This window comes from Gallinula chloropus, assembly GCF_964237585.1.
Source record: "Gallinula chloropus genome assembly, chromosome: Z".
Taxonomy (NCBI): domain Eukaryota; kingdom Metazoa; phylum Chordata; class Aves; order Gruiformes; family Rallidae; genus Gallinula; species Gallinula chloropus.
In genome coordinates this window covers 53222629-53238431 of record NC_140089.1, presented here as the reverse complement: position 1 = coordinate 53238431, position 15803 = coordinate 53222629, and the positions used below count along the sequence as shown (strand labels likewise).

Here is a 15803-nt window from a genome sequence, read left to right as displayed (position 1 = left end):
TGCATCGCTCATCTCCTCAGAGTGGATGGACCTGGCAGCTTGAGTTGGCTGCCTCAGATGCTGGTGTGGATGGTGAGGGAAACTGGAGGAGAGATGTGGCACCACCCTGAGTGAGAGTACAACACATCAGGAACAGTTAAAAAAACGGAGTCCAATTTGTATATTGTTAGCCTAAAAGAAAATAATCATGACTACATTATTCTTCATTTATTCCTGTAAACAGGGAGGCCACAGCTAGGGTCTCCCTAGTTGGAAGGGAAACAGAATTGTTTTGGGGCAATGTCAGGACTTCATGACTACAGTGTAGGAGCAGTTTAGCTGCAGGCTGGTTTGTTCCTCTTGTGGTCACACCAGCTTTAATCTGGTACAGTGATACCATCTTTGCTGATGATACTCCTTGTAGTATCTGACCATAGCCTTCTTCAAAGCTGAACTTTGTGAGACTGATTGGAATGAGGAGAAGAGACTGGCTTGGAAAGAGACAGAATTTTGGCCTCACACACTTGCTTGAATTCCTGGAGGCGGTGTGGTCTCCACAAAGGCCATGCTGGTACAGAACTGGCCACTGCAACTTGCTCATGTCACCTTGTGTCAAGGTGTGTGAGGTGGCGGTGACAAGGCCTTTCTGATGGAAGAAGAGAAACTGTCTGCCTTGGCCTACAGAGAGCCTGCAAGGAGTCACCTCTGAGGAAATGGATCCCTCCTTTTGTTAGGCAGTATCTTGGGAAGGGCACTCTGTCATTATGCAGTGTCCTAAGTCCCACCTGCCCACATTGCATAAGTAAACATCCTGTGCAACTGCAGTGACCAAGGTAGCTCATTCATGGAGCACCACCCAGCCTCTGACATGAGCTAGATTTGGTGTCTGTGTTGTCCTACAACATGTGGTCTGCATATGAGGCAGTCATACCGAGCTGTATGTCTTCTGGTAGGCAGTGGTAGCTCTTCTCTGACCCATTGTGCTGTTAGGAAGATTCTCTGTCATGCTGGAGGGGCCTGGGATGCTCTATGGGGACCTGGCAAGAGCCATCCCAGCAGGGGCTGCTGATGGAGATGTGATAGCAGTCCTGTGTAAAAGGTCTGCTTTTTTCAGAGGCTGTGTTTTGGCTAGGCCTTATCTCCAGGAGAAGCACAGTAATGAAGTGACCAAATCAAGTGGGAGTTGCTGGTGCGGAACTCTTCTGAAGAACCATTCCCCCTAATTTCCTAAATGATCTGAATTCTTGATCAGCATTTCTAGGATATGCAATTTCCAATAGAAGCTGCAAGGTAGGGTTTATTTAATTTTGCTGTCAGTTCCCTGCGCTTTAATTAAGGATTCCCCGCCCCCCAATCTCTCTCTCTGTTTTTCTTCCTTCCCCCCTCCAAGTCCTCCAAAGCAAACATTCAATTTCAAGAGAATTACTGGCATCTTGCTTCATCCATTCCACTCATTTTAGGTATTTAGCAGAGAGAAGGCAGTGAGCATCAGGTGGCAATCCCCTGCCCCCCATTTACGCAGAGGAAATCACACTAGTCAGACTGCTGTGTACACCCTAATTGGTCTCATCTGCAGTCTCCACACTTCCTCCATCTCATAGCTGAGGCTTTGAGTTGGCAAGGAATTCCCACCTTCCTCCTACTGCTGAATGGAACTGGGAGCGTGATGAATTTGGGGAGCATGCGGCAATGTGCCAGAAGGGCCCCAGGAGGATGGTGTTGGCTGATGGAGCACAAGGGCAGATAATGGGGGGCAGGAGGGTGCCAAGTGTCTCTGCTTTCCACTAAAGAAGCCAGAACTCTGCTTAGCGGAAAGAGGACTTGCCTCCTTGCTTCTCTCACAGAGTGAAATTTTCCGTTTTGAAAATACTTCTCTTGGGATCATGTTCCTGGGGCAGCCATTTCTTACCTGTTCGGAATGAAAGATCTGTTACTGAAGGCCAGACAGACACAACGGAGTCTGATTTGGCAGTATAAAAGTCAGGGAATGCAGAATAAAAGCATTAATCCTTGTCTTAAACAGTTGTTTGTGAAAGCATGCTTCTCTTTCACTCTCTGAAAAGCCACAGAGCCTTAGTGACTGAAGGGAACACCTGGCTTGTCTTCACTCTCCTCCATCCCCAACCTTCTTGCTGCTACAGCCTTTGTTTCCTTTGGCTTGTAACTTTTTTGGGTGTTCTTGTTTGTCCTGTCTAAGAGTAATAACCAGTTAAAGCATGCCTGTGAGGAACTGTGAATTAAACCAGATGATGATGGTGTGAGCATTGCTTTGGGTCCCAGGAGTAAAGAGATCCTGACAACTCCCTACCCCATTGAAATGCAAATGTACTTTATTTTTGTGTTCCAGGACCTTGCTTCAATGCATATAAAGAGAAAAATCTGAAATCTATGCACTTTTCTCAAGTGAAATAAGCCCAGGTATTGTGTTGAGGAAAGCAACAGAAGATAATAGCAAAAACCTAATACTTTCTTGCTAACTCTCTGTCCCTGAGCAGGGAATGTAGAGCTTTAGAAAATACTTAAAACATACATTTTTCTAATGGCGATGCAGGAGTAAGGATTCCTCTGCATGGTACTAGGGATAGCTTATCTTGCTAGGAAGCAGCCATTACAGGATGGGTCTGCTTTTGCTTTCATGATCTGTGTTGCTCTGAATTATTTTGGCTCCTACAACCTTTCATCTCTTTGCTTTCCAATTGTAATCCTCAAGATCTCACCTAGCCCACCAGGCTTTTGTGTCAGCAAGGACTGAAACCCAATCAGAGTCAGCTAAGAGTTTCCATTACTACTGGCTGCAATTACGTGGTTCGATACCAGCCTCCTAATGAATGTTTGGGGGTTTAATTTTCATCTGTGGAGGCAAGGTCCAGGTTGATCAGGCAAGTGAATCATTTGATTTTTAGCTTCTCCAGCCTGTCAGATAGCCAAGGCTGTCAGTAGTTCCCTGGTTTAACTGAAATGCTTAGCAGCTTCCAGGGACAAATGTCACTGTTCAGAGCTTCCCATTCCGTGTGCTGTCAGTGTGGAAGCTACAGACCAGGAATGATGTACTCTGCCACTTTAAAGGTGGAATTTCGGTCTCTTTGCAATCTGGGAAATCTCTAATACAATGTCACACATACATTTTGGTCCCTATGACATATTACTCCCACCTCCATGTAGGTAGAAAACAAATTCTGAAAAACATTCTTTGATCTTCCACCCACTGATCTGCTTGAAATTTAAGTTCTGTGCTGCAACTTGAGGGAAGGAGGAGTAGAAATATAATTTATACCATATTTTAAAAAAAAAAAAGGAAAACATTACTTCCACCAGTCTTAGGATTTTTGCTGTATCAGTCTTTGGTATTCCTTCCTTCTGTTTGTCACCACGCTTTTCAAATGACATTGGGCTATTCTGTCTCTGACCGAGTTGCACTGTTTCTTTGAAGCAAGAGCACTATGTTGCTACTCAAATTTTGATTTTTTTTTTTTTTCCTTCTTTCCTGCAATGTTAAGTGGAACATTTAGTTTCCTTCTAAGGTCATGCTTCCTTGGCTTAGGAAGTATTTGTAGGATCCTGGTACAAACATGGGGCAAATGCAAGCCACCTATTTTCTGCCCTGCTGACAGATGGGTTCTGGCAGGCGTCGTGAGGGTTAGGGAGGCTTTCTCCTGCTTTTGGAGCAAGACAGCTGGCCGTGGCTCTATAGGTGGACGCATTTGCGGATGAGAGGGATGTCAAAGGTTATGCCTGTTTTTCTTCCTGGATCTACCCCTTCCATGGTGCAGGGCTTGCAAGTGCAGGTGACGCCCACGTGAAACCTGTTTGGTTCCAAGTGCAGCCTGGATTCTCCTTTTTCTTTTTCTTTTTTTTTTTCTCCACTTCCTCCTCCCCCTTTTTTTTTCCCCTTTTGCTTTTTTGTTGTTTGCTGTCTGAATCAGAGGGAAACATTGAAGGGTGGTTGGTTTGGTTTTTTTTTTTTTATGCATGTCTCTGGGAGGGTGTTGGGTAGTGAGAGGATTATTTCACTGTTGTTGACTCTCAGCATACTCACTGCAGGGACAGAGGCAGGGGCTGGTTGCAGCCAGTCTGAGAGAACTGGTAGGCTTTACATCAGTGCTTGGTTCACCTCCTTCAGCATTTCTGTCATAGACATGCAGGATTTTAGGGTTTTGATGATTTTATGTATTTATTTGAGGTGCTACTGCTTTCTGTAGCTACATTTGGCAGTTTCAACTTAAGAAACTTGGTGTTCTGTGTTAGTTGGTGCCTACTATGTGGGTCACTTAATTTCTGTCAGCCCTGCTGGCAGCAGACAATAGTTCCTAAAAGGAGGAGAAACTTTTTCCCCTGATAATGATAGTGCTTTGCCAGGAAATGCAACAGCTAGTCTGTGTCATAGAGCTGTTTTAGGATATGCCACAAGAAAAATGAAGATGGGTAATGGCATCTCTTCACTTGTAATGCTAATCAGGATGAAGGGGGCATGCTTGTGGATGCGCATTTAGCCTGCTTCCCATATAAAGCAAAACGCACAGACTTGATTTGCCCTCATGGAGTCATGGGAGCAATGCTTGTCTTTTCCTGGTGCTAGAGTTAATGTGCTTTGCTTCATGGTTGAGGAGACCTAAAAGCACATGCTTATGCAGCTACAATAGCCTAGCTGACATGGGATAGCTTTCTGGGCTGTAGTAATCTGACCGCCTTCCATTGTAAGGATTACTTTCCATATTGTAAGAGAAATCAGAGTCATCTCCAGGGATTCCTTCAGAGCCTATAGCACAGGTGTATGTACTACGATGTAAACCATAAGAAAACAAAAGATTCCTTCATGAAGATAGCAACAGATGGTTTTTTGCTGGTAAATTCAGACTGGGACAAAACCCAGCATCTCTGTAAATGTCTGGCAATAAGATACTGTGGTTGGTGGAGAATAGGAGTCTCTCACGGGGAAAGCTAGATAGAGAATTTGGGGTTATGGTTTTGAAATTTTCTGTCATTACCCATCACTGATGCACCATACCTTGTTAGGGTTCCTGTTGACCTGGTCACTCATGCCTGTAGAAATGAAGTGGTTGCTGTAGGATTTCTGCTGCTTACAGAGATGGCAGTTGGAGACATTTAGACTTAATCTTGATTGTCAGCTGCCCTAGTCAGCAGACCTCAGAAATCATTATCTTAATATCACAGGAATGCCAGTTCCATAATGCTACTGTTGATCAGTTGTTGATCTCTAATTCTGTAGATGTCGTCTGTGAGTAGCTTATCTGGCAGAATTAAGTTTCCACCCGCCCTCCATTTTGTGGAGAAGGAAAATACCCCACAAATATCCCAAAACAAAAAAAAACAAGGATGAAGGAAGAAGAAAAGCAATCTTATGAAAGATTGAACATTGTTTATTTAACAAACGGTATTTAGTAGTATTAAATAGTGCTGCTTTTCTGTGCTACACAAATATGTTACGGGCTGTTCAGAATATATTTCAGGTAATTGGTATATGTGTGTTTATGCTTTTTCTTGGCTTTTGTTGGTATTCTTGTCACTGGGATCAGGCTTAAATCATGCTGATGGATTCTTGTGGCTTTGTGTGAGGATGTTGGAGTTCTTTAGACTCAATAATGCAGTCCTTGGGCCTGGTCCCTAAAAGCCAGTATTGATTTTACTTTGAATCCCCCAGCTTTTTTTGTTCTGTTGTTGATTTGCTGAATGACATCAGGAGGACCAAGCAAGGACTGAGTGTGTTTGGCCTCCCAGGGAGACCTGACCAGTGGGAGGAAGAGATGGGAAGGAACTTACTGCACTGCAAGTTGGAATGGTTACCTGTTTCCTCTATGGGGGCTGTAGTCTGCTGTAGTGCCTGTGAGAGGCGAAAATCTATTAGGTTGCTTTAAAAGGGTGAGATGGAAGAAATAGTTGACACTTTTAATTTTGCTTTTTTTCCCCCTCCTGCATCTCTTTTGTCCAAAGTTTAAAATTCTTCTGCTGGTTTATGATTTACTCCTTATAGGTGTTGGTAGGAAAGGTCCATAAAGGGGGTCACTGTACTTTTGGTCACCCCAGCAGTGTCACTGGATTGTTGAGACTCAATACTGACTGCATTCTGCCCCTTTTCCATCGCTTCTTTAATGGCCTGTGATCAAGGGGAAGATCATGACTTCCTGGCACAGCTAAAGGTTCTGTGTGGAAGAGTGTGGACAGCTTTGATTCTTCTGGTATTGCACAGCCACATCAGCCCCTCACAAAAAAAAAAAATATATATATATATATATCCCTTCTATCCTTCTATTTATGGTAACAGCCCACTTCTCCCTCAGAAATCCCTGTTGCTCAGTTACAGACAGAAATCAATCCTGTGTGCATGCTGATTTCCAAAATGGTGGGACTTCTCTAGGGTTGAAGAGTGGTCTTTCCCCAGAAGACGACAGTCACTGTGTGTGGGGGGGCTACAGGCTTAGATGGGAGTACAAGATCGTATTGTCGCTGGCAGACGAGAAACAGGGGCTGAAGACACTTAAGGCTTCAAAAGCATGATCTCAGGAGCCTCTCTCTTTTGGAGGCTGTGAGTTGAGAGAAGTATTTTCCTTACTCCATTGGGGGAAAAAGAAATAACTGGTTGCAGCCTGTCACCCTTGGTGTTTTAGACTGATGCTTGGTTACAGCTGAACTAGACCTTTTCCCTCATGAACTGAGGTGTTTGTCCTGTCTGAGGATCTGCTCACCTCAATTCCAGAGATGCTAGGTGGAGAATGGCAGTGCTTAGGCAGCAGCGATGCTGCTGTGCTGTGGGCAATAGAAGAGAAACATTGCTGTGATTCAGTCTAGCTTGTGCTTAATAATGAAATTGCTCTGTGTAATTCACATTGGCCTAGGTCTGCATGTGATATTTAGGGAATATAATCATTTTGGATGTGTTGAGGGTGCTTGGGGAGGTGACCTTATAAATCTGAGAGCAAGAATAATCTGCTAGGCAGGGGGCTGGTAGGATAGGGAGTGATTTGTGGCCATTTACGTAGCACCTGTCGGGACCTGCTGCTTAGCTCATCTGGAGCTGTTTGATTGCAGTGAAAATTTCCTCTAAGAAGAGATTTTCTTTGAAAAGCTTTTCCACTAGCAGTGGATAATTTCAGATGGGTTAAGTAACATAAAACCTTTTCTGGGAAGTGGCACAAGTAACTTAGAACATGCACTTGCTTGTTGCTAGAGAAAAAGGGTCCTCTGTTCCTTTGGGTACCCCCTAGCAATGACAGATTTGTCTTAAAAGGCTGGAGTGTGTCTGGAATTTGATCTTAAATGTGTGAGGTTGGGGTGGGCTTGCTAGACCTGGCTTTCCTGAAAATGAGAGTGCATTTTGCTTGTTTGCCGGAAGGGAAGAAGTCTGTACCAGAAGAGGGAGAGAGTCAGGCTCTGTTTGGTATCAAAATTTTGTCACCTCAGGAACAGTTTTTATGTTGATATTTAGGTCCCTCATCCCCTGTTCCACTGGCCATTGTCCTTCAGCATGATCCACACCGATTACAACCCGTGGGCAGGATTTGCATCTGTAGCATCCTTAGGGGTGACGCAAGCAAAGAGTGACTGCTGACCAAACGGCTGCTGCATACTGGGAAGGCAGCAATGTCTTTTATGAGCAAAAATGTAACTGGGGCGGTAATGTGGCTCTCTAGCCATTTACCTGCTAAGGACATAAGTCCCTGATTGCAACAGGCTGGGAAGGTGTAACCAGGGGTAAAAAAAACCCACTCAATTAATCTGCTTCTTGTCTATTCCTGGGTGCTGTCACGTGTGTAACGCAGATTGAGCAAACTGTTGCTCTGCCTTACTGTGGCTCAGTTGACACTGAACATGACTTGGGTGTGAGTGGTGGCTGGAGCCCCTTCACCCAGCCTATGGCTGTGCAACATGTTTCAGCACATGACGTTTGTGTTGGTGTAGCAGGACAGCAGCCCCTGATCCCTGTCCACCCACTCAGACTTGTGTCATGAGTGGGACAAGAGGCCCTGGTGTCCTCTCAGACTGTGACCCCACTGCTGCTGGCTTTGCTCTGCCTGGTGAGCTGGTGGCATGGGGCAGGTCACTGAACCCAGTGTTAGCCTGTGGTGAGGACCCCTGTGTTGTGCAGTCTTCCAGCTCCTCGTGCTCCCTCTGCTCAAGCTGTTTGCCTCTTCTGAGATCAGGATGACGTATGTCCCCGTTGTCCACTTCTGCCTTGGTGCTTGCATGAGCTGCTCCACTTGCCCCGGCGCGTGCCGGCAGCTGCCATGACCTCTTGCTGAGCAGAGATCTCTCTCTCTCATCAGAGCAGGTTGCCATGGCAATGCACAGTCTGCTGCGCTCTGGGTCTTCAGGAGCCAGAAATGATGGTGCTTTTGCAACATTGAGGTAAACATCTCTCTTTTCCCTTATATAGTGCTACCACGCCTGGTAAGAGTGCTGGCTGCCACTGGCACCGGCCTTCTCTCGCCCCCTGAGCGGGGGAGAGCAGCTCCAGGCACCAGGAGCGTGCCTGACCCACAGAGCTGGGCTCCTGTGGGTTGGAGCGGTGCCTGTGGCGTGCGTGGGCCATGGCAGTGGCCTTCCTGTCACGGGGCAGTTGTGCATTTCCCACTGGGGAGGAACAGGACATTGCCTCCGGGATCAGCTGCCAGTGTGCAGGGATTGCTCGCAGAGTGGTATCTCCACAGCTCTGCTGGATGCTGAGGGAACAGATGCATCCCCCGCTGCTTGCTCACATCTCTGCCACTCCCTTGTGCTGGTCACCTTGGGAAAGTCACCTCTTTTCCCTTAAGCCCTCTTAGGGAGTGAAGGTGGTTCTGCTCTCCCTTGCCCCCTGGGGAAGGCACCCGAAGCACTCCAGCTAATGGGTGCAAACGCTCAGTCATGGAAATTTGCAGGGGTGTCTCTCTGGGGCTTGTCAGAACTTCGTAAAGGTGCTGTGGGCTTTTGCTTGTTTCTCCAGTGCTTTGGGGAACCATCGGTATTTCTCACATCCAGAAGCCATAGCTGGCAGGTGATTGAAGACTCTTTTTACGGTGTCCTTTGTTATTGCAGGCAGTAATGAGTGTGGCAGGCTGTTGCAGGCAGGGAAGTGTGGCTGTGTGAACTGAAAATGAATCTCTTGCTTGATCTGCTGGCATTTGTTCCAGCATCTTTCTCTCCACCTCTCTTCCTCTCACTGATGGTGTGTGTATGAAGGGGGAGTCAATGCTGAAGAGGGGAGTGGAGCAGGGGAGGAGTTTTTATCAGCCTCTTCTTTTTCTTCTTTTTTCTTTTTTCTTTTTTTTTTCCTCCCCTGTCCAGTGACGTGAGCAATGCCTGGAACAATCAGGCTGGCTCCAAACAGTGTGCCTGAAGATGCTGGAGAAAACAGCCTAGTGCGCTTTAAGCAAACACTGATTGCTTGAGCCTGGGCTCTCCAGTCGTAACCTTTTCCAGTTCCTCTGGAGGGGATTGGGAAGTGTCATTAGCTTTCTTCTCCCCCATCCCATACGCTCACTTTTGGAAATGATCGGAGTTAACAGTGTTCAGAGCACCAGCAAAGTCCGGGTGAGAGCCACAGGTTCGGTGAAATACTCCCGAGAAGAATCTCTCTGGCGTCAGTCCCATCGGTCAAAATCCATGAAAATCTCCAACTCCTCTGAATTTTCTACTAAAGAAAGCAAGGTAAATAACTAAATATTCATAGTGTTTCTCTTTGCTGGGAGTAGAGGTGGTACTATTGAAAAGGTTACACTCTGCAGGAATTAAGGGCTCTGGATGATCTGCAGTGATCCCAGAATTGCTCTCAGGTCGGGGTGGGGGGAAAAAGGCTTTGTGCTTGAGGAGGGAATTGAAGGTGAAAAAGGTCTGGTGTGTGATCGTGATCAGGTCTTAGAGGAATGCCCTGTCACTGAGCTTGGTGCAATAGTAGACAGTGAAAACTTGCTAGTGAGAATGCTAATTGGAGCTCTGCTCTAGGGAAAGGTGCCGGAGTTGGCAAGTAATGTCCTTGGGATTATCTGTTTAATGTAAATGATTTTCCGTGGAAAATAGTTTTTGCTCCTTCTCTGCAGCTCTGTGGTTTAGTAGGTGTGGGTGCTAGGTAAAAATATCATCTCACTTGCATGCATGATTAAATATTGCCATCAAGTATTTATTAGGAGGGCATCACTTGTGCATTCATAGGAATACATTACTGTGTTGTAGCATTCGGTATCACAGGCTATGCCCAGCTGCTACAGAAGCAGTGTGCAGCATCTCCTGTCCTAGCCCAGCCCAGTTGTTAGGTTCCTAGGCAAACAACCCCCACTCCATGCAGTATCGCTTCTTTCCTCATTCCTCACTCCCACTCAGTAACTGTGAGACGCCTGGGGAACCCCTGGCAAGAGCTTTAATACCCTTCTCCCTCGCAAAGGTGCTCCGTGTCTCCAAGGCTTGGATGAACTTTATGCAGTGACCAAATATGCCTCTAATCTCATTCCTGCTGCCAATCGATTCTGCCTCGGGATTAGACGATATATTGGCATAGGTGTGTTGAATGAGGATGAAATATTTCAGAGCAAAAGCCAAAGGCATTTCATTGTATCATGTATCTCTGTGTCTGCAAACAAGCAGGTGCATGCATGAATATTCCTGTGCTATCCCTTCCCTAAATCTCCTATCTGTCCTGAGAGAAACCTCCTCTGCTGTGGTGAAAAGATCCCAGTGCTGCACAGTAGTTGCTAGCTGATCAGACTCTGCCTGCTTGTGGGTTGCATGGTATTTCAGAGCCTCAGCTGCAGAGCTTTAGTCACAGCACAGAGTAATGCAAACAGAAATAAAGGAAGTATTTTATTCACTCTGTTTTCAGGAACCTCTGTTTTGAGGGCCTTATTGACCATAACTAAGAAAATAGTGTACTGCAAGGGCAGTGGCAGAGAAATAGAGTGGCCATCGTTCTCGGGCTGTTGCTGATGCAGTAGCTGCTACTCCAGCAGATGCCGAAGTAAAGGCTGCATCTTGCAGGTGCTCTGGGACCCTGCTCTTGTGATCACTTTCACCCTAGGCGTGGGAATAATAGTGCAGTATTCAGTGGGGGGATTTATGTATTAAAAGTCTCGGCATATAGTGGAAACTCAGGTCTTTTGACATTTTGAGAATCACTTCATCTCTGTACTTCTGTTCCCTCTTCCAGGCTTTGTGTCCACTGTGTGTGCATGGCACACTGCCCTCAGGGCAGGCACTTTCTACCAGGGATGGTATCTGACACGGTTTATTGCAGTTAGTGAATGCTTGGTGCTCTTCCCTCTGTGGGATTCACATTTCTGCCTCCTGAGTGCTGTAGGTAATCGCATGAGTGAGACCTACTTTTCCTCCTGCCTGGCTCAGTAAGTTGGGTGGCATATTTCAGCTTTGTTTGTAGTGTTCTTTCCTTATTTCATACAAAGGTATTTGTGTCTGCGAAGCATCTAAGATCTGTAAAAGCTGTGTTATAGATGGCTAAGAAGATCTCTACGTGTCCATCAGTGATGCCTCACCAGTTGACAAGATGACAGGCAGCTCTGCCACTGATTGGTCTTGTGGTTTTGGGCAACCCTGTTCTTTCCACATGTTAGTTCCCCATTATAGACTTTGTCTGCCCATCTGTTTTGCTAAGAGGTCACTGGTTTAGAGAACTGATTTATATTTGAGCTTTATCTTTTCTGTTGTGTTGGTGGAGGAGACCTGGAAGTTGTTGCCAATGTGTAACATTGCAGAGGAGGTCTTTTCATCGGTGTTAAATCCATATATGTGCTTGTACATCACTTCTCACAAAATGTCTTCTGTTCTAGGCTGAGCTTTCTGAACAGTGGTGCCTTGTCAATACTCTTGGTCTCACGCAGGGATTGATTTGTATACTCCTCATCTTCCGTATTTCTGTGGGTGTGTTCCCCCCTTTGTATCTGGACTGCCTTGTGTTTTACCCGCTCCGCATACAAAGTGATTACAGTGCTCAAGACCTGTTTCTGTGACTGCTTCAGCTTGCTTAGGACAGGAGACAGATTTAACCCATTTGTGTCTCAGAAACAGGCTTCTCTGATACTTCAGATTTAGGTGACTCAGCCTATTTTGCTGAGCTAAAGAATATTACATATCCTCGTGCTCCAGCCAGGATGAACAAGGCAGCAACATGGTGCCTGCATACGAGGTCTGCCAGCTACCAGTGTCCAAGAAGCTAGGTAACCCAAGGACCCACCATCTCAAAAAACATGTAGTGATTCCGTGCACATGCATGTACACACATGTGCCTGTATGTATACAGGTTCCACTAGGTGATGCATCCCAGGACTGTATTATAAACAGGTATCACAGCCTTAGCCAGCAGGAGAACCTGGGGAAATGGGTGCTGTGAATTGATGTACTGTTGTTCCCCAGGAGACTAGGCTCAAACCTAGGCTGCATGCAAGGTGAACCAGAGGACCTTAGGATTGTCTGTGGGACCCAGCATGCTCAGGAGCCTCTCCTCCCAACAGGCTCTGCTTTCCTGCAGCCATGGACTGAATTGCAGAGTGCTTGTGCCTGTCCTGCCTACAAATGCACAGGACCAATAAAACCATTTCTGAAATAGGCTGTGTAGTTGCTCCACTCTCAAGAAAGACTTCTGCAACCTATTCTCTGTTCACCTGTAATAATTCAGTATGCTGCCTTTACCAGTTACACTGATGAAACACTCCAGCAAGTACAGAACAAATCTTTTTTAGCAACCCCCATGTTATCAGTTTTACAGAGGATGTATTTCTTGTGTGGCATTAATTTCTTGGCTTTCAGGAGCCCCAGCTAACCATCCTTTTCTGTTTTATAATGATATATCTGGCACAATCTTTCTTTCCTTTTTTTCTCTCTCCCCTTCCCCCCCTCTTCTCCATATGAACCAGATTTTTAACAGAGGAGTTTCTCTTAGAAATGTTCTCCTCCAGTTGGTGACGCACTTGAAATTCCCTGGGTGAAATGATCTCCTTTCCTTCCCCCTAAAACATTCTTATCAACCCTATCTCCACCCACACCAAAACAACATTCATCAGTTCCATATGCTGCTGAACAGCTCTGTGCTGTTATATGAATAATGTATGCCGGCTTGTTAGAAAAACGTTTGTTGTACAAACCAGTGGAATTTGAAACCGGTATCAGCAGACGTGCCATGCCGTGCACTAACCCATGGGCTTCTTGGGGTACTACTCTGGCATCCTTGCTGCATCCTCATCAGAAGGGAGAAAATGCATGAGACATCAGGGGCATGTGGGCTTTGAGCCTGGCAAGGAGCTACAGGCAGTCAGTCATCAGAGCTCTTATCCTCGTCGTGCCAGGTGTTACAGATCCATGCAAGAGGATGGGAGAAAATTTCAAGATCTGGATTTTGAGGGAGGGTGGCAAATAGGAAATCATGAAGTAGTATAGATCTGTATGCAAGCAGTAGTTCTAGATCCATCAAGTAATCAATCACCTAAACAGAAAACCAGGAGTGGTATATAGGTAAGTGGTGCGCCCCATCCAAACCTGGCAGAAGGCAATGGCACAGAGGCACACACAGATCCAGAGAATGGGCACACTGACACTTACCAGGACTGCATGCACACACCTGCAGTGTCTGGTATCTGTTGCCTGTGTAACCTGTTTTATTTTTGTAGAGCTGTGCTTCTTCTGTTAGTTTTCCTTCCTGTAATAAACCACAGATAGCGGGTGCAGGGGCTGGTGCCTGGCTGACTGCTGTGGTTCCAGGGGCAGAGCTGATGGACTGGCACTGTCCAACAGCATCACTCCCCTAGTGACCTGGGGGGAGATGTTGACTTCTGACTGAGCACTTCTGATTGCAAAGACTGAATGTGTCTTTGCCCAGAGGTGTGGCTGGAGCTTCCTTGGCTGGCTGGGATCAACCGTGCCGCTGCCAGATGCAATTGCAGAAGAAATGTTCCCAAGCAGGGCTGCTTCTGACAGTGGCTTGCAGGGGAAGGGTGGACCTGGGTCAGAGAGCACAAGTGCATACCTGTACCTGAGGACTGCAGAAACCACCTGTAGCATCTCCTGTAATGGTCAGATTCCTCCAACAACAACTACTTCATAGATCAAGGTGGAACTGGGTGGCGAACTGTGAGCAGAGAGTTGGGGAAACAGAAATGGGAGAAGACAGCTGGGTCATCCCTGCTGCCTCTCCAAACTTGTTATTGGTCTTGCTTGTTTCCCTGCTCATGGTGGGTATTTCTGGATTCTTTTGTGTACGGAGCAGGTATAAGAAATACCTGCAGTGTATTTCTTTTCCCTCTGGGAAGGCTTTCCTGGATGGGCTGGTGTGTACAAAAGTCTGCTTCAAGAGCCCGCCCTATGTTGCCTTACAAGGGAGGAGCTTATGCAGTGCCCCAGGACCTATTGCACCCTGCTGGTCAGGCTTTGGAGACCCTGTGCCTACTTGTAACCTAGATGATTTACTGAGTTGACTGCCTGGGTGATTTCTTATGCCTTTGTCCCTGTGTGCACACCTGGTTGTGCCTTTCCTTTGTTCACTGCTTCAGCACACAGAGGCTGAGTCACAGCGTAGCAGGCAGTCGGCAGGTGCCCAGAACAGCCTGTTTAAATGCGTCCAATGGTTTCATGCATGTGACCAGGTTTTCAGAGAGGTGAGGATGGTTAGTGACCTTTTTTTCTTGGCAGCTTTGTAAAGTAAACAGGAGTTCTTAGAAGCACTCCCTGCTTAGTTTTGCTTTTCTTCCCAGTTGGAATAAAAGTACGAACTGGTAAGAGCTTCTGAAAATCTGGATTTTTGGTTGACCTACCTGCTTACCAAAGGGACAGAGCAGCTTCTTACAGAGTTACAGGCCTCCACTTATAAGTGTAAGTTTCTTGCCCAGTTTATGAACAAATACAAACAAATCCCATAAATACATTGAGAAATCCCGTTAGGGTTTTTTTTGTTTTTGTTTAATATTGCATTCTGCTAAGGGTCAAATTGGAAATAGGAAATAGCATTGGAGTTAAAATAATGAAGCTGTCTAGGATGTTGCCTGCTATTTTATTTTATGCAGCAGTTCTCCCTTCAAAACTGCATTTGTTTATCCAGGGAACTTAGAGCAGTGCTGGGCATCAGGTATGGTAGACCCAGAGATCAGCAATTCTCAGAGAAGAGAAAGCTGAAAGGAGTAGGTTTTTGCAGCCTGCATAACAGATCTTAAAAGTTGAAGCAGTGAAGTTGGATATTGCTGAGGAGTTGGTAGCTGGGGGTTTGGATCCTTCCTGCAGTAGCCTTGGATGCCAAAAGAGACAGAAAATGGTATAGGTCCAGCTTGGAAGGTGAGGCCCCATGCAGGTTTCATTCTGGCATTCCCTGCTGTGGTCCAGCCTCTAGTTTTCTGGCTTAGATAGCAAATTTACCAAGCACTTCTCATGCAATCAGGTAAGATGCTGTGATTGTTGTCAAACTGTAAGAGTGCTCTAAATCAGAGCACATTTTTTTTTTTCCCCAGATAGAAAACATGAGTTAATAAAAACTGCCCTTACAGCTAGTTAGGTACAGTGAAAGTCATGTTCCTGCCATAATCTCTGATCAGCTTTGTTGCAATTTAGTGAACCATTTAAGTGCTTGTCTCTAAGTTTGTTTGATTTAATCATACTCCGGAGAAATGTCTGCTGAAAAGAGCTGCTGTCTGAATCAGTGCCTTGGGAAACGGCCATGATATAAATGATACAGCAGGTGCTGAGCTCTACATGTCTGCTACTGGTTGCAAAACATGTGAGGAGGAAATTTTTCCTCTCCACATCGTGCAAGAGCCCAGTAGACATCAGGAAAATCTTAAGGCATAAATTGCTTTGGAGAAGGAATGTAAAACAGCCCTAAAAGGCTGGTGAGTATGGCTGCGCAT

At 46.0% G+C, this 15803-nt stretch overlaps 1 protein-coding gene across 2 annotated transcripts in view; it reads left to right on the top strand.

Annotated features, from left to right (window-relative positions):
* Positions 1 to 15803, top strand: part of PSD3 (pleckstrin and Sec7 domain containing 3) — a gene marked incomplete at both ends in the record, with an annotated part of 105587 nt that overhangs the window by 58896 nt on the left and 30888 nt on the right. Inside the window, one exon of one of the 2 annotated variants that reach the window (XM_084278579.1) lies at positions 9463 to 9621. The exons of the other annotated variant lie outside the window; for it this stretch is intronic. Within the exon in view, the coding sequence (XP_084134705.1) occupies positions 9463 to 9621 (159 nt within the window). Of the gene's footprint in view, positions 1 to 9462; positions 9622 to 15803 lie in introns of those variants that run through there. 2 annotated transcript variants of the gene reach the window in all.